General features: G+C 41.0%; 3 protein-coding genes across 7 annotated transcripts in view; 1 reads left to right on the top strand and 2 right to left on the bottom strand.

The window, feature by feature from the left end:
• The first annotated feature begins 1875 nt into the window (after positions 1 to 1875).
• Positions 1876 to 26231, top strand: part of LOC124416098 (protein 5NUC-like) — a 35479-nt gene continuing 11123 nt past the window's right edge. The window contains exons 1-2 of the mRNA XM_046896964.1: positions 1876 to 2075; positions 9965 to 10100. Coding sequence (XP_046752920.1) covers positions 2024 to 2075; positions 9965 to 10100 — 188 coding nt within the window. The 5' untranslated portion in view covers positions 1876 to 2023. The remainder of the gene's footprint in view (positions 2076 to 9964; positions 10101 to 26231) is intronic.
• On the bottom strand, positions 5545 to 16409 carry LOC124416102. Of its 5 annotated transcripts, none has more exons than XM_046896977.1 (4): positions 16224 to 16409; positions 12417 to 12513; positions 5787 to 6513; positions 5545 to 5669 (listed from the first exon to the last, which is right to left on the bottom strand). In XM_046896977.1, the coding sequence occupies exons 1-4, from the start codon at positions 16263 to 16265 to the stop codon at positions 5609 to 5611; spliced, it is 927 nt and encodes a 308-aa protein (XP_046752933.1). In that variant the 5' UTR covers positions 16266 to 16409; the 3' UTR covers positions 5545 to 5608. The 5 variants fall into 5 exon arrangements, with proteins under 5 accessions (XP_046752933.1, XP_046752930.1, XP_046752931.1 ...); XM_046896978.1 differs by having other exon boundaries at positions 5559 to 5669; positions 5792 to 6513; XM_046896974.1 differs by lacking the exon at positions 16224 to 16409 and having other exon boundaries at positions 12417 to 12709.
• On the bottom strand, positions 19750 to 25423 carry LOC124416099 (apyrase-like). The gene is made up of 10 exons (XM_046896968.1): positions 25261 to 25423; positions 23359 to 23584; positions 21883 to 22080; positions 21446 to 21647; positions 21263 to 21368; positions 21083 to 21177; positions 20845 to 20999; positions 20573 to 20758; positions 20341 to 20477; positions 19750 to 20262 (listed from the first exon to the last, which is right to left on the bottom strand). Exons 1-10 carry the CDS (start codon positions 25404 to 25406, stop codon positions 20022 to 20024), a joined length of 1692 nt encoding a protein of 563 aa, XP_046752924.1. The 5' UTR covers positions 25407 to 25423; the 3' UTR covers positions 19750 to 20021.

Genomic DNA, 26231 nt, shown 5'->3' with positions numbered 1-26231 from the left:
TCGCACCGCCAGCTTCAAAAACGGATATTGATCGATCAATACGATTCAAGTTAAATTATCATAGCGCCTGCGTGAGTTTCGTGAGTTTCGGAGATAGGAATGATTTGTTAGAGACGTATAATGTGTCGTAGTATGTACCTCGTTTTCTAATTTGTGTTTGTGTTCGTCCACCGCTAATGACTGGACTCACGGATGCGGTCAAGGCAGAGTCGATGTACGTCAAGGAGACGAAAGGAGAATTTTTAAGGATCTATTTAAATTGATCAAAAAACCCTATTCCTCCAGTCAACAATCAATTAGTACAATTTCCGAATTCCGAAAGTTCCTAAATAATTCGCCTCGCCTTGTGCGGTCCCCTCGTTCATTATCGGAATTTAATGAAACTCGATCCCGTGCGACATTTCATCGAATGAGGCTACCTTGTACAGTTCATTATTGTGAATTAATACAAATTGAACAAATTGCCTTCAAACTCCAGTCAGAGATAACCTGCTCCCAGGCCATTTTTCACTTTCAATAATACGATTCTGAGAAAAATATTGATGGCCATTTTACAGTTGATAAGAAAATTGTTATTATTATATAAAAGTATACCGTCTGTGTTTCCACTTTTTTATGTGGCTCATATTCACTACAAATAATTTTCTTTGATAAATTATTTATATCTATGGATGTCAAAAATAATAGTGGGAAAAAAATATGCACGCATTATTGCGCGGCATAAAGGTATTTAGTAGCGAAATATGACATTGAAAACAACACGAGAAATTCATTGGAGAATTTTTAACCCTTTGGTATACGGAGACCGTGGAGTTCAGTGCTCACCCCCGCAGCTGTCGCGATGGGTGCCACCTGACTGGCCCGAAACAGCTGTATGCTTCCATCCACGGTAGAAAAAGTGAAAGAGAAAGAGCGAGAGCGCGAGGGGGAGAGAGAGAAGGAGAGAAGAAAAAAGCCCCAAAATCGTTTCTCGCAAAAAGTACAGAAAAAACTATCTAAGATCTCGGCGGTGGCTGCATTGCAGGCGCAGACAGGATGTCGAGCTGAAGTGAGCGCGAAGGATGTTGAACGGACGTTGAGAGGACCCGTGGGATGATTTTGGGGGATTAGATTCCCTATTTAGATAAGAATCTGTTAATCAACTCTCCCGGGACGAAAGAAGGAAAGAGGACATCTCCCAATTCTGGAAGAAAAGGACGAAGAACAACTTCGCGTCTAATCCGCAGCAAACCCCAATGTGAACTGCACACTCTAAATTTCGTGCTCCAGTCGATGATCGGCGAAAAACATGGTAGAACCTGGCTATCCGAATCTCTTTAACTCCGATTTGAAGTCGATGAGAAAATACGAGAGAGAGACGAGAGTGGGGGTCATGCCACGCGCCGGAATTGGAGGCAGCGAATGCACCAGAGGCTGAAGCAGCAGCTGACGGGGTAGGGCAGATGCCGCAGTGGCGTCGCGGTTTCCACTCCGATTTTCCTTCCTTCAAATTAGAAAATAATGCCGATCCGATACTTCTAATTTTCGACTACAATGTTAATAATAGTATTGGGTAAAAAATCATGCCCCCGATTATACAGACGGCGGTGAAACAATATGGCGCCGAAAACGAATCAGCAATCCGCTAAACTGTTCCACGCAAATTACACCGCTATCGGTACGTGTAGGATCTCGTGCAAGCTACCAGAGTCTTGCCTTATCACACGGAGCTGATAAACAGCGAGAAAGGCGAAAATGGAAGACGTTTATTTTCAAATACGAGACCCGTAGAATTTCGCAGTTTCCGCCGCCAGGCGGCGTGGTTCTAATCTATTGGAATTCATTCCCGATTTCGAATCTTGCGATCTCGTGAGCCAGTCGATCGTTCCGAGCGACCGGTGCACAACAACAGCTGGCCGTGTTCCATCGGCGTGGATTATTTCGGCGGCTGGCGACTGTTGATGTCGCTAGCAACAAAAGTGCGCGTTGGTAGAGCAGATGCACGGCATGTGTACGGTGCCACGGAAGGACGGACGGACACCAGATGCCCCATTGGCGTGGGTCGAGGAAAGGACGATTGATCACGGACGCTGCAGGTAACTTGTCACGTGTTCTGTGGAGGGCCCCGTATTCGCCGGGTCGCGTGCCACTCTCAAAACGTACAAGGTACATATTTGCACTGTCGTCATTTCAGTCGCGATCATTCGACCAAATTCTCTCACCTGCCCGGCGTTCATTGATTGATAATAATAAACAATCATCGAAATTGCGCGAAACGAGCCTTAAATGAATGTAGGGTTGCCGATGAATACAGACACCCTGTATGTCGTATCAAAAATATAATGCGAAAACGAATCAATGAAATTTAATTTCCGTTGTTAAATTTACTTTTGAAATCAGGCTCCCGAGTGATTGAAAATAAAAAAAGTAACGCTCGTCCCGAGACGGGGCTTCAATCAGACGGGGAATGAACGATTTTCGAGAAGAGTCTTGTTCCCTTGATGTTCTCTTCTCTGCGGGGTTTGATTTACGGTTAGCAGTATCCCGGATCTGTTTGCGTATATACATTATACATACATGTAATGCATGTACCGTACGTGACCGTTACTTTTTAATTACACAAGACGTAATTAACACGGACAGACAAGGCGGTTTATACCCCCTGCTGAGACTCACAGCGAATCATCAGCCAAATTAATTGGCATTAAGATATGCAGTCCAGATTATGTAGGTTCAGTCTGCACATACGTAAATATACCTACATATATTATTTTTCCTAATACGGATAGATGCGGATATTCGAGTTGGTGTGTAAAAAAAAGAAAAATTCAATTATATTTCGTTAATTTAATGGTCGTTTATTATACTGGTCAAATGCTATCTACAAATGATTTATTGTAAAAGTAACAATGGATCGACTGTATAAGTTAAAACAATATAATACATATTTACAATAATCGCCTCTGCACGACGAGGTATAAACGCGGCTCGCGATAAAGCTTTTTACGCAATATTTTTTCAAATTCAATTTACGCAAGATTTCTAGCAATTCTAGCTCGGAAAACTGCCATTTCTTTATTCAACTACGGTCGTATTATTAAGCAGATATACAAAGTGCTTTTTACCTCAACTCAACCAGTCACCGATGCTCGGTGCTGGAATTGTTTGATTCTAAAGCACCGAAGACGGGCAAAGTTGATCCGACAATGAAATGTCCGATTTACCCTATATGTATATGCGTGGTAAAAGTAAAATAACTCTGACAAGGTGAAGGAATTCGAAGCTTTAAAACACGCCCACCTCCATCTTATTTTCGTACTTCTTCTTCCTCCTGTTCATCCCTCTAATTTGACACGTTACTCCCCCGTTCAATAAATATCTAAGATCTTTGGAAAGGATCTAGAGAACGTTGGCAGTGCTGAGTGGATTTCATACGATTAGTTTAGGGGGGTTATTACTTTAATATTGTGCATTCGCAATAGATATGATATTATATCTATTATATATATAATTATCATAGCCTACTCTCGTTAACTCTCCTAGGACATTTTTTTAATGTTTTTAATTATATAATAAGCGCTTAAGACTTACAAGGCTTTAATATTGTAATTTATGTATATATTTTGTGTTGCTTTTTTATTATAAACACGACCGACAAGTGATCAACCACGAATTTCCTACAATCGATCTTTCGTTTGTCGGATACACCGCATATATATACGTACTACGTTGTATACAGGTATATATTTATTATACAACTTTCTCCTCCGATGCGACTGTTGCGAGAAGGAATGCGATCGATCGTGTAATATCCTTCGTTAATTATCCGTTACTACGCTAACCTAAGCCTCGTTGGTTTTAAGTTTCCATTCCGTCATACGTCGCCGGTGCTGCGATTCAAAGATTGAAAGAGAAGAAACATAATCATGATAATAAATAAATAAAAATAGTTTATCCACCGCGGCTGATTCGTCTAGCAATTATAGATTCATAAAAAAATTGGCCGCAGCCTCATTGCTAATACCTTATCTTACTTCGTCGATTGGCCAAGACCAGCACAATGCACCAGCTTATCGATACGAGGAAGCGAATCTCGATTATTTACGACAATTGCAAATTGAAGCACATCGCAATACATTAGCTACAAAATACCTATACATACGCGTAAATTATTATAAATTAACGAATATCATTTATCGATCAAATCCCAATATGTACCGCCATGTGGGTTGAAATTAGCTAAGAACATGAGCTGCTTGATTGGCACAGAAACGTGAAATTCAACATCTCCCAGAATTACCGCCTTATCGATTGTAACACTCAACTTTCGCGCTATCTCCGTACACTAGAAAAATAATGAACTAGGACGATTTGGTTTGTTTCTTTCGCCACCGCAAGAAATCATCAAGAGCCAAGAAGCAAGGGTAGCGTCCTGCTTTGGAGATTACGTCGCAGGAAGAAATCTCGAGTAACCTTTGAGGAAAGGCGGAGTCGAGAATGGTGCAGATAAAGTGTTTCAAGTCCTTTCTCCAGTCGTGGGAATGAAAAGATAAAAACAACAGTCGCACAACTCTCAAAATTGTCTCGACACCGTCGTTCCTATAATTCTGATTTAAGAGAATGCGACATTTCCTTTTCGACACTGCTTAAGTTGAGAGTTTTCTTTTTCTTTTTTTCTTTCACAAAATCTTCGTAACTCCGTAAAGTCAGAAATAAAACCTGCGATAACGTCAATTACACCGGATTTCGTACAGCCACGTTTTAACTTTCTTCACACAATCCGCAGAGTTACAAAATGTTACCGAGTGTGATAAAGCAGATCAACGTTTCATCGACATCCCGGTCGCAGCGAGGGAAATAGAACGAATTGAAATTGAATGCAGATCATTAAATCAATCGACAACGGACGATCAACGCGATAAATTTACTACGCAAGGCCAGACTTCTGCCCGACTTCGTTGGGTGAGATTCGTTTCCCGTAATTTTTCCGCCATACATTTGCAAAGTTTCGCTACAGTTATCGGCAGTTTTCCATTTCGTCGCGAAAAAACCTCAGCACGAGTTTTCAAACTTCGTTACAGAGCTTTCGCCTCAGCTGTGCCGCAGCGCTTCTATTTGCGTAATTAATTTGATTCCCGCTTGAACCGAAGGAGGAAACGTTCAATCGCGAAGGGCCATTTACATGAAAATCAAGTAAATACATTGATTTCGAATAATTTTCATTGGTTTCATCCTTGTCGAGTGAGTTTCCTTGACTTCCTTGAATCTCGCGGCGCGATTTTAACAGATTCGCAATGATTTTCTCTGATCTTATTTACAGACATTGATTGATTCCTAGTTGTTGAAAAAAAAAACAAAAATTCACTCATCTAAATTACTTTGACGATCAATTTGATTTTCATTGATAATTTCATGACCTCCTTGAATAAATGGCCCCTCAATTTGTCCTAATTAGCTAATCCCTATTATAGGAGTGCAGGGGTTAAAAATGTAGAAAGATTAAAAAATAAAAAGGATGCTACGTCGAATTTTCAAGAAAAAAAAAAAGCGAAAAATCGATTTTACAAATCCAAATTTCCTCGTCGTTGAGAATTCGACATAATGACCGTCCTATTTTTTCCAGATCTTTCTATATTTCAACTCCCGCCCGATCGCGATATCGCCGAGTCGTCGACCCGGATTTGCAACGGCTGTAAAGAAAAAGAAAGAAAAAAAAACATCACATATATTCCGACGTTCTACATCTCGATAATTAAATAAGAAACAATACCCGGAGAAAAGAAAATAAATAAATAATGTCGATTTACGCAACGAACTGAGAAAGGACCCGCCCTCTCTGCAGGTCGAGGTGATTCTTCATGGCGACGACGGTGGGGTGGTGGGGGGGAAGCCCCTCGTCCTCCACGAGGTATCGGAGGGCCTCGGAGGCGCAAGCCTCCCACCCGACGCCCCACGAAACGGGGTTCGTCAGCCGGGGCCCCTCGGGGTCCTCGATCATGGCGCAGGAGCCGAAGGGGGGGTAGGCGGGTGGCATTTCCGCGTGGTTCTGGGCCCTCGCGACGAATTCGAACTTCCCCCGCGCCTCGTGAGGCTGGGGCAGCGCGTTCACCCTGGTGCATTGGTAGGGCGGCGGGGGCGGCAGCTGCTCGTGCAGACGGTGCTGCAGGTGTCGGGAAAGACGGGATTCCTCGCTGTGGCAGAACGGAGCCGAACTTCCACGCCTCTCGAAGCTAGTCGAGTTGTACTCCCGTGTGGTTTCGGGCCCGAAATCCATGCTCGAAGTCGTCCCGTCCTTACCCTGGACCTCGCTGCAAGCCCCCTGGCTCTGCAGCGCTAGTTTGCTGTTCGAACTGTTCTGCTTCGCGTACTTCAGCTCCTGCGCCAGCGACGCCGCGAGCTGGTGCAGCAGACGCGTGTCCTGCGGATCCTCTCCGTCGCTGTCCTCCAGGTCGACCTCCACCCCCTCGTCCTCCGACGATGAAGCTTCGTCGTCCTCGTCAACGCCCAGCAGGGTCAGCAGACGCTCGGCCGCGGCTGAAACAGACGTTTGCAAAAGTCGTATTATGACTACACGCAATTGCTGTAGCGAAATTCATGGCTTCGTAAAATAATTACAGCGTGACTGAATCCATATTTTCATACAACCAGCAGTTATTCTACAGCTTTACTGCGCATCTGCTTGCATATACCGTGCGCAAATATATCTGCAGTACGTTTTGAAAGCAAATCGAGTTACAATGAAAACGTCTTGAATATTTACGAAAGAGTAGAACTTGGTCAGGTTAGAATGAGGTCAACTATTCAACGAGAACGTCTCTATGCAATGTATAATACAGTCTCGCCGCGGATAATGAGAACGTCCCGCAACGTTGTGAAATAACCTTCGTAATGTGACTATTTCTATTTACTTGCTGTTTTTTTTTTTATTTTTTATTCATCTCCTGGGCCGTGAGAAAGGAATTGTATTTCATAAGCATCGTTTGTAATCCAAATTTATGAAAAATATACTCGGCGATTATACAGACAACTTTGGGAACGCAAGGTAGTTGAATTAAATAAACCTCACTACTTTCATAGAAACTGCAGATTCAGATATAAAAGTAAAAAATTGTATAATGTAATTTCCCCAGCTATTTCATCTGCATAATGTATGTATAAAAGAAACGGCGAGAGTAACTGGAATTTTTCACTTTCAAATTATGCAGTTACATTTTCTACTCGTCATCATCTTTCGTCATGCCTGAAGAAAACTAAGTTTTTGCGTATAAACTTATAATAATGGTTACAGTTTCCACCATTTTTGGGTCATATATGTATATAATATATTTTATTTTATTTCTTCTGTGCTCGCTAATTCTTATTCAACTTGTCCACATTTTTCCAGCTAACACTCTGCCACAAATCGTCGTGTCATCGAATGCTCGAGTTTAATTGAATAAATTGACTGCAGACTGAACTAGTTATTTCCTCGGTATATACGGTAGAAGGTAATACGATAGTACTTGGAATGCGAAGAGCGTACTTGGCTAACAAGTATTACCGATACCGATAGAAACAGGAACTCTCTAATATCCAATTCCTCCAGGCACGGAAATTTGAAGCCCTCAATTCGCGTTCCTGCGATTCTATTTATCCGTTGCTCTGCAACTGCGAGGAGAAGAATCTGAACCTCAAACCCCGAATAATATAATCCTTCGGTTCATATGACCAGACTGGAAGACTCGCGGAGTCGGTTTCTACCTAGGCATATACTCTTGACCTTTCTTCCCTTTGATTCCCGAGCAGTCAGTCAGTCAGTCAGTTCCGCTACGGTTATCCCGTCGTCCTGTACTCCGGTGCTATGCAGTCTATCCCAGTTTCAAAGTACACTGTGCGGTTTTCCCCGTCTAGGCAACCTGTGGGAATTATTGCTCCAGAAACGTCCCATGGGAACTACCTGTCATCTTTCCCCTTCGCGTACGTACCTACCTACCTACCTACCTTCCTCTACCTTCCTCTACCTTCCTCTACCTTCCTACCCATGCCTCATGGCCTCGCCTCTGATCCTTACACACTCATTGTACTACATAACTGCGCGCACCGCATGCACCATGCGCACACATGCAGTGTTCTCCTCTCGTATTCATTCTCACACGCAGCGGAGATGAGATGCGTGTAAGTATGCGTACTACCTGTTCATGGGAACACGAATATCGTACGCCACCCACGGGGGGCGCTCGACGAGGTTATAACCTGAGAAAATATTCGGTGCGTATCAGATCCGGAAGGAGAAGGTTAACGATCGCGGATTCCATTAAATGTTATAAATACATAAGAGCTAAGGTCCTAAGAGAATGAAGTTTGTACAACAAATGATTAAAATTTACTTTTAACGTATAGTATACCTACGATTTGTATTAACCTGAGGTTCTAATTGATTCGTGAATATGTACTTCATTATATTTTCAGCGACGTTCAAAAAATCAAATTATTTTCAAATAAATAATCTTGAGAAGTAAATTACCACTTACGCACGAGATTATTTTTTTAATTTTTTTTTTCTATATTTGATATTTGCATCTTTTCGTTTCACCAATTTAAATTTCAAATTAGATGCATTTTATACCATTTTGGTGACGGTTTTATAAAATAAATAATTTGTAATTTTCGCCTATCTATGACGCGCTAAAAACAAGCCAATTTACTCCAACATTAATTCGTTGATCGATTCAATGTCCGGCTAACCTCTCGAAAAAATGGGGTAATATAAGTTCATAGTATTTTTTCTTCTTTGATACACACGAGTCAGATGCTGTAACCAAATTGCTAAGATGCATCAAAATATCCGGTGTCATCAGCCCGACACGCGGCGCGCATATCTAATCATCTCAAGCCTCAGATACATGCAGCTTTCTGAAGACAGGAAAAAAGGAGAGAGAGAGAGCAAAAGAAGAAAAAAAAGGGATACACATATATATATATATACATATACTTTGGTACGAGAAAAAATATGTAACGGAAATTTAAACATCGTGAGAAGAGTTTATAGGAACGAGGACGATGCACCGCATGCGTATCGTATAAACTCGAGCAGAATTTGGTACGCGAGATTGGTTTTTGATCCCTCACCGCGAGATATCGTACTCGACGCTACCCTTGTAATCACAGAGGAAAATGCGTGACAGGCATGGCCAATTTTTGCTAACAGTATGATGCGAATAATAAAGTTGGCTTTACGTTGTATGAAATGAGCTAACAAAAGTTGTATAAAAAGCGAAGGAGCGAAGATGGGAAAATAATCTCATGTAAAAGGGATTTGAACGTGGGGGGAATGGAATAAGAACAAGACGACGAAACTCAATTTCGTTTCCCCGGACGAAATTAGGTCGGTGCTGAAAATAACGGAATTACAAGTGATTTATGTCAGCGTTCTCTCTGAGATCGTCAAGTATTATTATATATATATATATACATATGCCCGGTAACTTATACATATATATATACACGCCCCGGTAATTCATGCAATAAGTAAGAAATATTCACTAGGTACCTTCGGTGTCGAATCTTTTTATAATATGTCTCAATCTGGTTACGAACGAACGATAAAGACCGTAAATGAAAAACAACCGCGTGAGATATAATTAGGAGAATATCTTTTTTATGGACATAAATTAAATAAGTGAATTTAAACAAAATTAGACCGCTCATGATATTGTTTATGCTCGCTGAATGTGGTTCGGCATTTCAAAGTTTTAATCTACCAACGAAGGCGGTCGAGAAAGTTTCAATGCCTGCATCGCAAGGATAAGTTTATATATATATATTCACAAACTATTTGAATTGGATTATTATTAATATTATTATTATGTATTTCATTTATTTCATGTCAAATTCGTATAAGTATAATTCAACTAAAACAGAGAAGAAGTGCTTAATTATGTTTAAATAACGCTAATTATAGTAATTATGCGTATCACATAATAACGAATTCTCTTCATCCCATCAGCGATCGCGTTCTCCATACAACCCAAGAGCAGTGGTAACATCGTTTTGGAAGGTAATTTCCCAGGCCTGGTGATTCACAGGGGATTCACTCACCCCAGCTATAGGTACAATAGCCAGCCACATGGACGTCCATGCCGGTAAGTCTTATACTCTTCGCTTATACGTCTACGATCAGCCCTGCTCTCGTCTCATTAGCATTCCTAATAAGATTGATTCGGAGTAAGGTCGTCTGCCTGTTAATTTATACACTAGCTACTTTAAACACGTACCTGAGCATCACTCGTTACAGTCTGAATTCAGAAATTCATAATAATAATAATAATAATCACTATCGGTATATAGATTTTAATGAAGCTTAAATACAATTTCGAATTGAACTATAGCGACGTGCCATGCGTTTAATTAAATATGACGGATATGCGGTGCATAATGACCTGCGGGGGATAAAAATAATCGAGCCAAGTCCTTAGTGTGGTCGAAAAAGATTTTTAATATGATGGTAATAATTGTAACAACTTGGGTGACAATGATAGACTGATCTTTATCGATCGGTATTATTTGTGGATGAAGTAGCAATATAGCTAGTGTTTTCTGAGTGTCCTTCCGGATACTTCCTCTGGAAGCAGGTCCTCCGATCCCCGAGGATACGAAGGTATATACCTATATTATACGTACAAGTGTTCCCATACCCATACAGGAATGCTCGTTTATCCGTGAACGATGATACTCGGGTCAGACACAAACGATGCGGCATAGACACGACGCATACACACGCATGCCGGGTTTCGGGAGAGCGCAGGGGATGCCGAAACCGAGTCACAGACCTTTCTATAAAGGGATGTGTATATAGATATAATGTATACAGTGACCGGGAGCGGGACATCCCGAGGGGGTCATGCGAAATCGAAAATTTATGGGGAAACCGAGGAGGGTATGCGTATATATATACTACTCACGTATATTATGTCCACGTATCTCGTTTCCAGTTTTCATGGGAATTTGAGAGATTCGGATTCCATCCCTTTCAACGAAATTTCTCAGTCTATTCAATGATCCGCGGGGTGAGATCCGGAATAAGGGAGGGGTGAGAGAGAGAGAGAGAGAGAGAGAGTCAGAATCGGTCGCGGTGAGAAGTGGCAAAGAAAAGTACGAAACTAAGGATAATTATGAAAAAGTATATTATTTGTGAGAAAAAAATATTAATTAAAAAATTATAAATATTGTGTGTATATAAATCGTTGTGGTAACGTTACTAATTTTATTCTCATAAAAAAAAATTTATCTCTCTTCTCGTTATACTGCATGTACCTATGTCATAAAATCTGACAATCAGGATTTTCAATCGTTCTACGAAAAAGGTGATCGCAAACACCTTTACTTACAGTCTCTTGTCACTTGAAAATTGAAGGAAATTAAAAAAATAAAAAAGTCATATCTATAACCGACGTGTAAAAAAATGGCTTCAACGAGTGCGCAGCGAATTCCTCGACGCAGCATCCCGACGACTCCCAGGGAGTATTTTCAATGCACCCGATCCAATCTGCGGTAACAATGGCCGACCGTCTGTACGAAGCATTATGCTGCAGACACGGGGGCGGGGCGGGAGAGCTCAACAAGAAGAGATCGAGTTTTGATTGAGTTTATTTGCCAATTTTCGTACAGAGATTCTGCAAGCAGCTCGCGTATGAAGCACGTATCGTTTCGCCGATAACGAATGACATGCACACTTACCAAACAACACCGGGTTAATGAGGATGTATAAACATACGCGGTCAAGCTTATTAATTAATTTCGCATGCAATTACCGCGATGCATTACGTCATAGACTACACGTTATATACCTACATAGATATATCTGTACCCACCCATATTCTGCAGTGTATAAGGAATCAAGCGCTGCAAGCGTTGTACGACACTAATTAACTGAATGATGTACGTCATTTTACTGGATATTTGCCATTGACGAATTATTGATTTCGTAACCGGTATAACATTGCGCTGCACCTCGACTATGCGCGCCATGCATCATGTGCACGTATTGTGATACATACAGTATACATAGGCGGATATTGAATGCCGCGGGAGAGCGAGTAAGAGATTGTTGAAGGCAGTGAATAGCTGTTGTTAAATAATTTATGAGATTGGACGTGCGAGCTAATAAAGCCCGTTGACAAACGAGTTTTCCTGCAGTTCGCCTGCAGCCTGACTAGCGTGTTTAATCGTATGCGCATTGGACAGATACAGCAAGCTGGCAGGACTTGAACCACCCTGCCATCCATGCATTCACGTATGTCTTGCGGATGCTGGGGAAAAATCCATTTTTATATTCATTTTTTTATTTTCACCTTTCGTTAGGTTTTTATTTTTTACTGTTTCTTCCATTTTCGTCAACTCTCGCAAAGCATAATACGCAATTATAAATTGTAATTGAACCCTCTACATGAAGCAATTACCTCGTATACTTGGGGCTGAGTCTGCAATATCCGATGCAAGGTTGACGAGATCCTCCAGGCCTCCGCCGTCCGTGCCGCTACATTCCATCATCGTGTCCTGGAAGATGAAAGCCTGAGTTAATTCAATCTCGGATATGAACAAACGAGTGCTTCGTTGTTTTCCATCGTTTTGCAGTATAGGCATGACTTTATCCTCATCGTTTTTATAATTATATCAAGTTCGCGTACGAGTGATTCATGCTTCCTTATACATGTACACTAATTGGAAGTAATTTCACCCGTGGTGCGCAAGTTGCACGATGAGTACTTTTCATTTTGTTCTTCATTTCGACGGTTAGTATCACCGTTTCGGATGGTATATTATAATTACGGTATTTAATGTTGGTAAGACAGAATAATGGAACTAGGACTCAATTCCTGAACTGAAAAGTTTCGTGGTATAATTCAAGGGGAAGGTGTGAAAATAGACTGACTTTTATTTATTCCTCTTTTTGTTGGATTGTATGTAATTTACAAGAGACAAATTGCAGATCAGCATTTTATAGTTGAATAGCTGGAATGAGTCGAAGTGAAATTTCAGCGAATGCGATTTTAGTAATTCAAATCAGTTATCGTTAATTCGGTTTAAGTTTGTTTTTTCATTGCGTAAAAAAATTATACAAACTTGCGTAGGAAAATGTTGTCGAAATAGAGATAACAAAAGGGCCAATTCTAGACGAATGATGAAAGATTGTTTTTTTTTTTATATATTATGCGAGTTACAGATAAAGAATTTTTACCAGAGCCGAGGTAACATTTTCGATGAGAAATCTGTAACACGTTATTTAGTCGCGTAAAGCTTATCGAGACTAAATATAACTTTCGATGTCGCAAGAGACGTAAATTTCCGGGTCATAGAACGTCGGTTAGGTTAGGTTATAATATTACGTGTGTTCGAAGGTATACGGAAAATGTTACGCCCGAGTAAAATCGAAGCACTTTCTTCCGAATTCATATATTATTTGTTGCCCCTAAAACTAGTCCTGTACAACAAGGCGTAAGGAAGGTAAAAGTCCTTGAAAAAATTTTCCCACTGACCCACTGCCCGCCAGACCCTAAATCCCTAAATTTCGAAAGGTTGCGGTTTTTGGAGACCCCGTGCCGAGACCCGACTCGTTCCTCTCTGTAATCCGTCTCTCTCTTTCCGTGCAGAAAATTTTACGGCACATTATTTATTGTCTTATTGTCGAACGCTTTCCCTGAATCCGCAAAACTACGGTAGCTTCGCGTACCGCGGCTGCAGCAGGCATGAATATTGCTGTAAACCTTTACAGCCTCGGTTTCGGGTTGTAAAAATTTACCAAAATTTTGCCCCTGTTATCGAACAGCCCCGGGCAAACGGGGGGAGAAGAGGCGGGCCGGTGAAAAGAATATTGCCGATCTGAGGGAATCGAATTTTCACGTGAAAGTTCACACGGAGAGCCGAAGAGAGGGGCTGAGAGTTTCGAAAGTTTTCACCCGTTTTATTACAGCGTGGATTTTCTCCCAACTTGGATAAAATATATTATAAGGGTTGAGAAGTTTAATAGGGCATGAAACTCTACTCGGTATTGTCGAAATCCTGTTTCGGAAGTCTTTCCAATTTTCGTCAATTTCGTTCTTAAACTTTCCCTCGTTGTTACATCCTTTTTTCCACGCCTCGCGATGTCGCTATGACGATATAAATTTATTTGGATCAATATCGAAGATGCACGTTTTGAGAGATGAGTTTGACAAATTAATGAAATACAGATTCGGTCGCGGCGAAGCTCCTAAAAATCATTATCTCAGAAATGTCAAGTTTCCAAACGGACCACCATGTATCGAAGATCCAGAGCTCTGTAAATTGAAATCGGACCAACGATGATCTTTGAACTTTACGACGATCGATTTAATTTTGCTGTAAACCAGTCGTTCGCCTATTTTTTCGTGCAACTGAATCAAGTCTACCCAATCGGCAATTATCGACTGACGATAGACTGATAAGAGAGTGAGAAAGTCGGGGAGAAAGCGTGACTGTTTATTATTATTGGCATGATTTTAGTTCTTCAAAGTGAAAGAATCAATTTGCCCGAAACTAAGTGCAGTCTCACGGCAAACCTGAATTTTTGAAATTTGCCGTTCAACTCTTACAGGCTTCCTTAAATGGCACAACGTGCTTTTCTAACTGCGAATCTCGCTTTGGAATAAAATCTTGCATTCATCTCTGGCTGGCTACCGGACGTTGAATACGCAGACAGATTGCTTGCCTGTTTCCAGCTACGATTCACGATTTGAAGACTATGCACGAACCGAAAACCGCATATGCGGGGAGTCAATTCACCCAGGATGTCCGTCGTACGTCTATTGATGTCTTAATTTCACAGAAACGATCGTTGAACAACAATGGAAGAAAGAAAATCAATAACACAGATAAAAACTGTTCAAAATGACTCGAGTTAGCGAACTGGATGTTTTTTAATACGGTCGTTACCACGTTGGTTAAATTATTATAAAGGGGCGCCGATTCAGCAACAGCAGCAGTAGCAAGCAGTAATTAAAACAACCGGAGTGGCACGAAACGGCGGTTTGAAAGTCCTTCCAGAATTTCTAACCCTCCGCACTCTCTCATCGTCCGCAAAATTAGCCGCAAATTTTCAAACTCCGAATGATAATAAAAAGAGTATGTACCGTGTCTTGTCTTTTATTATGCGTTCATTGAACATTAATCTGATTTCTAGTTCAATTGTTCGTTATCTGAGATAAAAAGAGAACCTTGTCTGTAATAAGACTCGCATGAATGGAATTCCGTTAATCATTTCCGAGAAGGAGGAGGATTACGTCCAACTTTCTTCATCGTCTTATCGAAGAGTCGGTGAAGCTGTGATCTATCATCTATCTTCTTCGTACAAAAAATGCAGTTGTAGACAGAGCATGGGATGCCAGGAAAATCAGAAACCTGTTAGCAAGGTCTTTCCAATCGATGGAATTGTCTCGTTCGGTCGAGATTTTATCACGATTGATTACTGATGTATTGAAACACCTTTGATGTAACTTCCCATGTGTTGCATTAATGGGCCAATTAGGATTGTTCTATATTCTCAATTGTAAATCCAGTTTCGGGGTGAAAACTATTCAAACATATCATTTATTCATCTTACGAATTATAGATACCATCATGGGATGAAAGTATGAAAATTTGTAACGTCTCTCTACAATTATAATACAATTTTCCAAACAATATCGAACTTTCGCGGCAAACAACAAAGTCTCGTTGATTTAAGGTTGAAACTGACAAGGTATACAATCCGCTGTACAGAGTGCGTGGTACTCGAATGGAACAACTTTGATTCAAATCTGACTAATGTTGGAGTGACAGCGTAATAAATTGGAGGATTAAAACGACAGGCCAAGAGATGATTCGTGCAAAGTGTGAAAAAAGCTGTTCAAATTCCGGGCAAACCAATCGCGTGCACGAGTAAATATAATCGAACCGAATGAATTAGAAGCGCGTCGAAAGTCGGTATAATAAACCGTTACTACCGGAAAGGTGAATGAAATCTTCTCGGCAACGACGATTTACCTGTAGATAAAACAAAAGATCACAGCAGCTGGCAAAGTGTAGGTGTTTAACGGTAAATTCTTTGCGCGGTGTGATAAATAATACGGAGTATTTGTACGTAAACCGAAAGTACAAGTATTAAACATATTTCCACGTATATCGCGAGTGTGAAAATTTCGACGAAATTCATTTAAATTCAAGACGTTCGAATAAACTCGATAGCCGCGAATGCAGGAGATTCGAATTACCTCGCAAATGACGTCCTCCATCATATCGTTGGTGTCCCTCATGTCGTCTCCTCGTTTTCCCCAGGTATTTCGTATTTCCCCGGATTGTTATAATCTGCCACTCGTCGCCGGGAACAAACCACACAGTCGGTTGTTTTTCCACCGCGGAATTCCGGCCTCTCGTCACAACAAGCACATTGTCACTAAATTACTTAGTAAGAGAGTAGAATCGAAAGGCAACGACGTTTCACAGCGCTCGAGGACGATCGAGACGAGACGAGACGAGACGAGACGAGACGAGACGCCGGGGGATCAGCGCACTGAACACTTTGATCGGCGCGTGTGGGTGAGCCGTGCCAACTTGACGTGAAGCAAATCGATCCCGCATGCACGCCGAGCGTTGTCAGCCGACGGAGGAGTTAAAACCTATCGCCGAGGTGAACAACTATCGCTGCGTTAGTCGCGCGCGCGTTGCAACCACGACGGCGGCGCGGCCGTTCGTCGATTGTTTATTTACTCCTTATCGTTACCCGTCGACGCAGGCGACCCCGCCTAACTTCACTCCGCGCTCGACTCTCTCAACTCCTCGGACTCTAGCGACATCCAGCAACGCCCGCGGCTCGACTGGATCTGCCTGAACTCCGAGACGACCCTTTCGACTGTGAGGACTGAGGAGCCCCTCCGAATATGCGGGACACTGCACGCTGCTGCCTCTCTCTCTCTCTCTCTCTCTCTTTCCCTCCCTCTCTCCCTCTCTCTCTTTCCGTAAAGCACCTCGAGACGCCAGCAGGTCTGCCGCCATGACACCCGAGCGGTGAACCAGCTGCCAAATCCCTTCCACCGCAGTCGAACGTCTCGACGAATCGCAGTCCTCGGATCTCTGACGTCACGCCGCTCGAATCGCCGCGCGCTTTTTACTCGCTCCGATGCTTTTTTCTAGCTACACGACCGGCGATCATCTGTTCTGTATTTTCGGATTCCGATTACTCGTCGCTTTTTCCAATGTCTTAATGAACCGAATATCGATTACTTTTTTTTTTCTTTGAGTAGTTTGACGACTCGATTCGAGTTCCTGGTCATTGCTCACCGTTACTCGTTGTTCATCGCCAAAGAAATTACGATTTGTCATTTGTTTGGATAATGACAGGAGAAAGTTCGGGTACAATGTTTTTTAGACGGTTATTTTTTGCTATGGATAATAATACTTCTCGACTATCGTCTTATCGTGTACAGCGAATTTATCCTCCTTTGCTGAAACTTTTTTATGCAGAGCTCGCGGCTAACTCCGTGTTTCCGTAGACGAATTATTGATGTTGAGAATCTTGAACGAAACGATAATTGCCATTCGAATACGGGAGAAAACAAAAATAGTATTAAGGCGAGGATAACCGGTACCTTATATACATACACTCGGTCAGAACGAGAGGACTTTTACTCCTGTTCACCGGTGGTACAGGTGCCAGTTCACCTGTTCGATATATTATTTAAATGCTTCACCTGCCGCCAGATCTAGAGATACCGCGAGATAAGCATATACCCACCCGATCATCAGCCGTTTCCTGCTTTGGAAAAAATATATTCTTAATGATGATGTGCTCGCACGAGAAATCGTTGATTAATCGGACTCGAAGTAACAAAGAAGAATTTGGCTCTCGTTGGTACGCGGAATATGAGGAAATGGTAAACGGGTGAACAATAATCGAGGAAATTTGAGTTTGGCACAATTGGCTGTCACACAATTCGCTTAAAATCTGTTTGCGACAACGCTTAATCGGATCTAACGAATCCGCTTAGGGCTCGCTTTTCCCTTTTCAATGTTGTTCAGTGACCTGAAATACCTACACATTTACTCGTGATCGACGTATTAGGTTACTGTATACAGAATTGCTAAATTTGTACTTTATTTAAACGCAATACTAAATATATCATGCGTAGCTACTTTCTATGAATCATAAAATTTCGGGAAAAGAATTTTTCATAATATACTGCGGTATTAAGCACAGATGGGGTAACTTGTTTTCTTGTTATTGTGAGACATTCGCAGTTTTTAATTTTCAGCTTTCTTAGTCTCTGTAAATTATATTTTAAATCGAAAAATTCGCAAATTTGAATTCAACCATAAAGGTAAAAGGTTATATTACTTAATAATGCTGAAAAAATGTTAATTATTACATCATTGTACAGTGAAATAGACATTTTCCATCGACCGCTTTTCGAATTATTATTTTTATCAATGCGTATAATTTAGAAATTTTTGTCAAGACAATCAACCTATTTTATTACCCTACTAGGAAAACAACCTAAAGAGAGTATTACAAACAATGAGATCCTTCGATATTTGAATCGTAAGTTAAAAGGTTACGCCAAGTATGCTAAAATATTTCAGCATAACTATTCAAGATACGATTAAAATATCTCAGTATTGATAGATACGACTAATTTTTGTCATAATTCACTAGTCCAAAAAAAATACGGCAACTTTTACTAGATATCCTTCTAGGTGGTATAATGAAATTCCGTTTGTAACAGTGTTGATATTCGATTGGACCAGAAATTCCGCACCTATAGTCTTATTTAGCGGATGAGTAATTCAACGAGGATACCCGCTGCTTATATTTCCAGAGACTGAAGATATTTTTTTTACACACATCGTTTCTCTATTTTTAGATTTGATTAGACTTAGAAAGTTTAGTAAACATTAAACGCTTGCATTACGAAGCATCAATGTTAGTACTTTTTTGTTTATCTGTCAGGCTGGTGGCACAAGTGCATTATTGTCAGGCGTCGCTTCTATACCAATAAAACGGATAATACCCGAGAGCTACAACCGACTCTTCAGATGTCAAAATACGAAACGAAAAACTTTCCTTCAAAAAAAGCAGGATTACGGATGCGCGGATTTCCCTCAACCATAGTTGTTTTGAGAAACCTTTCGTTCCGTTTGCGCTTTCTTTTCTTCTTTTTCCTCTCACTCTCACATCGTGATGAGACTAGTTGTGTCCGTAAGAAACTTTCTGTAACGGAAGTTTTCCTTAGTAGCGTCATTCCGGTTATTCTGAACAACGTCACCTTTTAAAAAAGAAATTCTCTCTCTGGAAACCAGACTAATAATATCAAAAATAAACTCGACAGTTACAAAAATCCCCTCCTACTTTTCCTCTTTACATTCCATATACTACTTCTCTCACTTTCACTTATTATAGAACTTGTTGTCGTAAGGAATTTCCTGCACCCGAAGATTTCCTTGTCAGCGTCACTCCAGTTATTTGAATACACCGGAATAACCTTTTCTTCCGATGACTATTTTAGGAGCTAATATCGTAAGTGCCAAATCACGTGTCCCAAGAGCCTACCGTGAACGTAACCAGCAACCGCAAAGCTTGAGCGTATGTCGAAATGCCACGTCCCAGGAGCTAGCACAGGTCGGCGCATTTACATTCGTACAGGATACCAAAAGCCTCAAGTTGTTCCACGATGCCGTAGAAAAATAATTAATGAAAACGATAAGATCGGTGAAGGGGGGGGGGGGGGGGCACCGCTCATGTCATGCCTTTAATAAAACCACAAAGAAATGGACGTGATCTACATTTATTGGAGTATTGTAATTGCATTCACATGTTTGTAATTCTCGACGATACACCATTATCAATTACTCCATTGAAAATCAGATCAAAGCATACGAAGTGAAGGACTATGTACATGATAATGCTAGCTAAAGCCTAAAAGTAACTTCGTGTACTCCGATCAAATCGCGGGTGATCTCTTTTTGTTACAGCTCCGTGTGGGTGTTTTCATCATGAAAGTGGTCCCTGCTGTTGCCTAACCACTCCACGTCCCTTCCAAAGTCATGCGACCCTCTGTCCCCAAAATAATGGGACTCATCTTCGCCATGTATTTTACGTAGAGATCTATGTCCAGTGTTCCAACTTCGTGGTTGCGGTGCTGAGTAGCCAGAACCGAGTGACCGTCGCCTCCTGTGATTAGAAACGACACAACGACAATACGATACCATTCATCCAGGTCGACGTCTTCGTAGGTCGGCACTTCACAGGCGCGGCACCTTTGGACAAAGAGGAATTGCATATCGAGTGATATCCTCAGAAATTAGAAGACGCACATTGCCCGGGATGAGACTCACCTCACTTTCAATTCAGTCACTCTCGAGTACGCCTCATTCGATAAGTTGAACGTCACCTTCAGTCCAGACCACTGCAGAAATCCTATGCCGACGAACTCGGTATCGCTGTAGCTTGTGGCTACACCCGCCTCTAACACCTGATCAGAAATGGGAACATCGTAAGCCTCGCTTGCTAGATTTGTCAAATAGCTTGCACGAATCTACCCAGTTTGTCCAAAGGATGCGATTTTACCTGTAGCAAATCAGAACCTTGCAGTTCTACCACGTCCCAAGTGTTTTCGAAGGGTTGGTTAGTCACGGCGTCCGCATACGTAATTTCGCCGGTTGTGTCTTCTATGGTGCTCCGAATCCCTCCAGCGTTTATGCAAGCTATCGCAGCGTAAGTCCAGTAAGTGCTATTCTCGGCAAAACCTACGTACTGTTAACATCACGAGAGAGTAAAATCTGCCATTTCGACTCGTCAAATATGACGAGTAATCTTCCTAATTGCAGTGGCTTACTCACAGCATCAACCATGGCATCGGTGATTAAGTTTCCAATGTTACACTCTCCGTATCTGCAATTGTTATAAAGTCGGACCTTGGTCATTCCAACCGTTGTGTCGCCCAACGCGTCAACGTCCACTTGCCACGGCGCTAAGGCAGCCAGTACGTCAGGATCTGTGGCAACAAAACGTACGGTTGCAGATCACCCCCACTCTTTTTCCCACCCGAACAATGAATGGTGAGATGAATGAACCTACCCTGTTCGATGGAGCTGTCAAGGAGAATAGGATTCCCTTCCCAGTCGTAGACTTCACCATCCGCGTCGAACCAAACGCTGATGTTACCTAGGTATCTAAAATTGATAATGATCACCTTTGTTATTACTAATCAACGCTCAATGGATTTAATATACGGATAACTTTGACCAATAACCCTACTTGGTATAAGCGTAAGCTTGAACGATGAGTACCGTCCTTTCGGTGTCTTCCTGGACCACCACGACCGGATACTCATCCTCGGCAACGTCGGAACTCGGCGAAGTTCCTGAAATCATGATAGTTTTAGCAATGGGGTGACATACTGTATGCGTCAGTCTGAAAAATTAATTTCATATATCGCACCTGAGTAGAGGAAAGTGTGAGAGTGGCCACCGACGATTAGATCCACGTTTGGACAATTAGCAGCTAATTCTCTGTCCACGTCCAGACCGCAGTGACTTAAGACAATGATGATTTCAATCCCTTGTGCCTTTAGTCTCGCCGCCTCGTCATTCACGGTCTCGATTTCATCCCAGAAAGCCAGGTTCTCCGTGCTTGCGAGAGTCTAATAATGAAAAAATTCTAGTCAAGAGTCATGCACCTTGAGAAGGTACTGTCTTTGAAGAACGCGAGTGTCTCAAGAAAACTCTCACTGCTAAATACTCGGTAACCGATGTGGTAAAAGTGTGTAAAGTGTTTTTAAAAATCCCTCCCAGATAACACGACAGTTTTTTGAAAAATAGACCTTCAAGATTGTAAGCGAAAGATCTGAAATAACAGTTTGGAGTTTGGATACTCACGTTAGTTGTCGAGAGTATTACTCCGATTATTCCTATCTGAGTTCCATTTCGTTCAATAATCGTGCTATTCGTGTACAAGCCTTGGATATCCGGTTCTTCACTGTCGTCAATATTTGTGACGACGACCGGAGTGTTGATCATTTTCAAAAACGGCACTACGCCAGCGATGCCATTGTCAAACTCGTGATTTCCAATAGTCTAAAAAAGCAGAAATGTTATAAACATCGAATACGGTAAACACAGGTATATGATTTAATGCCGGTACTCTGCGGCAATGAAACTCCTTAAGACGCCCTCGCACGGAGCACGTATTTCTGCCCTTAGGTGTTATCGTGGTTTCACTGTAATAGAAAATTGCAAACTGCCTTCCTACTCGATTCGATAAAAATCTCGGATATAATTTTCAACCGATCATCTTGACATTCAATTTTGGCAATACCATCATTGCTGTCGTTGGAGAGGATGTGAAAATGAGTGTTCGGTTGAGAGAGTCTTTTTTCAATTCCGTATAAGAAAAAAACCTTAGCATGGTACAGCTGTGTTGACGAAATATAATTATCTTCGACCATTCCCTGTTCATTAAATGCATTATCGTATCAGACTAATTACGCAGTAGATGTAGCGAATTTAATTGCAGAACAAATAACTCCAAATGAGACAAACAACGTAATTGATTACTAATTGTAACAGGTTGAACATTATGTGGCAAATGTTCTTTAACATGTTGTACAGCTTCATGATAAGATAAGTTGACTCGATAGAGATCTTTTATAAGATCTAAACGCGTGAAAACTCTGTACAATTCAGGTAATACGATGATTTATTATTTTGGAGGTGATATAATTCACTGGGATTATATTAACAGTCTAAATTCATGTTTTGTAATCCGTTACAACAGCTATTCATCATTCGTGATACTACTATTATTATTCAACTTTTGTCACTCTTGAAGAATGGCTTCTGTCATATTACATCAGATGTTATATGCTAATAGAAAACTAGAAACGTAGAAATTTAAGGTAAATTGTGTTCCATATTATCAATGATAAAGTTCATTTAGATTTTCTCTAATATAGTTCCAACTATTCGCATCTACATTAATCTCATCTTCACAAAATTCGCCGCCTGGCAGCTAGTGTATAAAAGTCTACAGATATAAATTTTTTCGGAAAGCCTCGAGTACGCTATCGTCCTGTCTTTAAATAATCCAGTTTACTCGAGGCTAATGGTTCACCGATTGGGACTCGTACCTCATGATTTCTAATCGCTTATGAGTAATTAGTGTCGTAAACCACCCTATTCTTAAATCACGTGTTATCTGAGTGAATTAGATAATAAACACGTGCGGTTTACAACCATGATTGATGTTGGGTATGGCAATCTCGTGTCGTGGCTCTTACGTTTTCACTATTCATAATTTATTTTGCCTAAAATTGCAAATTTCTTGCAAAGTGATGTCTTTAATGTGCTAATTACCATAGCGTCGTGTGGTAGCAAGTTCATAAAAGTTGCCGTGACGTTCCAGCCATGCACGTTGTACCAAAGTGTCCCTTGAAAATTGTCACCTGCATTGAGGAAAATTGCATTCGGTCTTTCGTTCACAAGCTGATGTGTAGCCGTGTAGACCCTCGCTATACCGCCAACGCATTCGTCCTCGTATCCCTCGTAACAAGTGCCCGAAGTGGATCCAGTTTGGACAAACCTGTTGAGAATATGCATTCACGTTTTTGGAACTTTTTTCGTGAAAATATCAAAATGTTCATAAAAAACTGTTACGTGTGTCATAAAATTCTTTTAGTAAAATCCCAACTTGGATGGTCGGATTTATTGATAACTTTTTCATGTTTAATAGTATTTGCAGGAATTTTCGATTTTATTTCTTAGCTTTTTTATTCTGAAATTCTCTTTCACTGAATGTCGATGGGTCCGGGAGAACTTATTTGTATTTTTTTAATTCCGAGAAATTCAAGATATCGCATCACTAAGAAATCGTCGAAATTTTTCTGAACCACATATCCCGGGTGAAACAGCGAAAAAGTTTATTGTTACAGCTTGTTAAAAACCTATTCACCCCATGTGTTTTTGATGATCAAACGAAACGTTGTATTTTCTATCTGTTGCCTGATGAACGAGACAAGAGTCGATATTTACAGTCAGTTTTTATTTTCAAAACAGTCGCGAGACAGCTCAACTGGTTTTGTTTGATGTGAAGTATTGTTAAGACTATTTAAGGATATTGAATATGAATACCGGCCAAACCCCAAGTATATTCTCTCGCAAATTTACTACGCGAAATTTAAAATGGCGGCTTTTAATCTTTTTACATCATGTTAATGCCTTCGAGAACGATGAATTGAAACCGACTGTACAACTGTATTTCCGACCTCTATTTTCCTGGTCCCCCGGCTAAAAAAACTCGCGCCTCGATACCTCGTGCCGTTCCTGATCGCCTCGCGGTGATCACGAGTATCCAACGTATCCAACGTCAGCCGTGACGTACGTGCGCGGACATTCATATTGACCTTGGCAGCAGCCCGTTCAAGTCGAGCGCCTAGCGTTGAGTGAACGATATCGCAACAGATGGCGCGACTGGTATTTACGCTCTCGCCTGAGAACTTAGCCCCCGTTTATTCATGTACGCGGCCGGCGCAAGGAATAGACGTCTTCAGTAGGGTCATTACTGATCCACTGTAGCAGATGATGAACTCGGGATATGATCTATGATTAACCCGCGCTCAGTATCGGCCGATTATCGCACGACCGTTACTGAAGAACTGATGCTACCTGAAGACTGATTTTATTCTAAAATTAATATCGCTAAATCGTAGTATTCACTAGTTATGAGGATAATACGAAGCCATTAGCGATCGTGTATTCATTTCGAGTAAACCACGTTAGGAATGAAATGATTCATCCCAGGGCCGTGCGGCGTTTGGTGTCTTCTCCTACGACCGACAATGACGTCGACTCTCTCCATTATCAAACGGTGATATTATCTAATACTATCGAAGCTCCTGGATAAAACAAAATTGATGAAACCGCCGCGCGTTGAGGTACGTCTTCCGTAGCATTTTGTCATCGCTACTAATGATCCTAGGAGAGCCTCGGAAAATATATGAATTAAAATTCATTGCAGATGATCAGGGGTTGTGAAACAAGATCATTATTTGAATTAATTGTGCGAACCAAAGTTAATCATCTAACCGGATTCAATAAAGGTGAAATTTTTGGAAAATGCTTCTCAGTTCAAAAATTTGGTTTAGTAGAAGTGTCGCGACTTCTTTAGGCTTCGATACTCGTATATGGAATAAAACTTGATACAATTCACAATTAATCCGTATCGAACGCGTGTTTAAATATATAATACGATTTTTTCACCTGGCATGAAAATCGTTGAGATGAATGACTGATAATTCGAAAAGATCACTCCGTCCAGGATAGACGCGACCACGACCAGTAAATGCCTCGGTCGACGCTAGCAACGTCGACGTCAGCAACACTGCGAAACTCATCCGGCAAATCATGGCGCTGAAAATGCATGCGTGTATTAAATTACAAAACCATTCACTTTTAATTCGCTGTGCAGGGAAGAAAAAATTTATGGATAATCGACCAACTGGCAAATATTCATCCATAGCGACCAAAATTTATAAGATATCTAATCCACGATAAAGTAAATATATAAAAATTAATTAGCTAAGAATTCGCAAACTGTCGCAGTTGTGGTGGTTACCAATATTATTTATAAAATGCGGATAAACTGAGACGTACGATATATTGAACCTTTGTTCACATTCCTGGAAATAAATGTGGAGAATTTGGTAACAATATGCGTGTGAAGTGTTACAGTACAGTAATTGATACGGTACAGTAAACAAAAGCGTCAAAAACAAAAAATTGCGATACGTTATCCTCACTTGGTATTAATGTTGGCCCAAAGACGTCTTAAGACTGAAGAATATACAACTTTCTGAATAAGAAATAGCTATTAGGAAAAAGCAAAAGGAGACTAAAGAATTGCGAAGCAAATTTAGCCGTAACATGTACTGGTATTCCGAAAAATGTTTCCGTCTAATTATCCTCTCCATTGACGTAGAACGCGCCACTTTTACAAAGCTCGGGGACTCACCAGCATTGTAATTAAGAAATCTGCTATTGAATGGTAAAGTTATCAATAACAACGTGTTGCCTGGTGCGCGAATACAAGAATGAAAATAACTCCTGGACTTGAAGTACGCAGTTTTCTTTACCACAATAGATCATTGTATAACATAATAACACACCTAAAATATCAAACACCGGTACAATATTTTCCAACTATGGTATAAAATGTCCACAGTCGATTCGCC

The sequence above is a fragment of the Diprion similis genome, chromosome 2, assembly GCF_021155765.1.
Source record: "Diprion similis isolate iyDipSimi1 chromosome 2, iyDipSimi1.1, whole genome shotgun sequence".
Taxonomy (NCBI): Eukaryota; Metazoa; Arthropoda; class Insecta; order Hymenoptera; family Diprionidae; genus Diprion; species Diprion similis.
Note: the sequence above shows the minus strand (reverse complement) of the source record. Positions and strands in the feature narration are given on the sequence as shown.

Excerpts from the sequence above, each read along its gene's own strand:
- LOC124416099 (XM_046896968.1), bottom strand. The coding sequence starts at position 25,406 with ATGATTTGCCGGATGAGTTTCGCAGTGTTGCTGACGTCGACGTTGCTA. Across the intron at positions 21,000-21,082 it reads TGACAGCTCCATCGAACAGG|ATCCTGACGTACTGGCTGCC; the intron begins GTAGGTTCATTC and ends TTGTTGCCACAG. Across the intron at positions 20,759-20,844 it reads CCGATGCCATGGTTGATGCT|TACGTAGGTTTTGCCGAGAA; the intron begins GTGAGTAAGCCA and ends TGATGTTAACAG.
- LOC124416102 (XM_046896974.1), bottom strand. The coding sequence starts at position 12,600 with ATGCCTATACTGCAAAACGATGGAAAACAACGAAGCACTCGTTTGTTC. Across the intron at positions 6,514-12,416 it reads CTCAGCCCCAAGTATACGAG|CCGCGGCCGAGCGTCTGCTG; the intron begins GTAATTGCTTCA and ends CGTCTGTTTCAG. Across the intron at positions 5,670-5,786 it reads GTCCTTTCTCAGTTCGTTGC|CCGTTGCAAATCCGGGTCGA; the intron begins GTAAATCGACAT and ends TTTTCTTTACAG.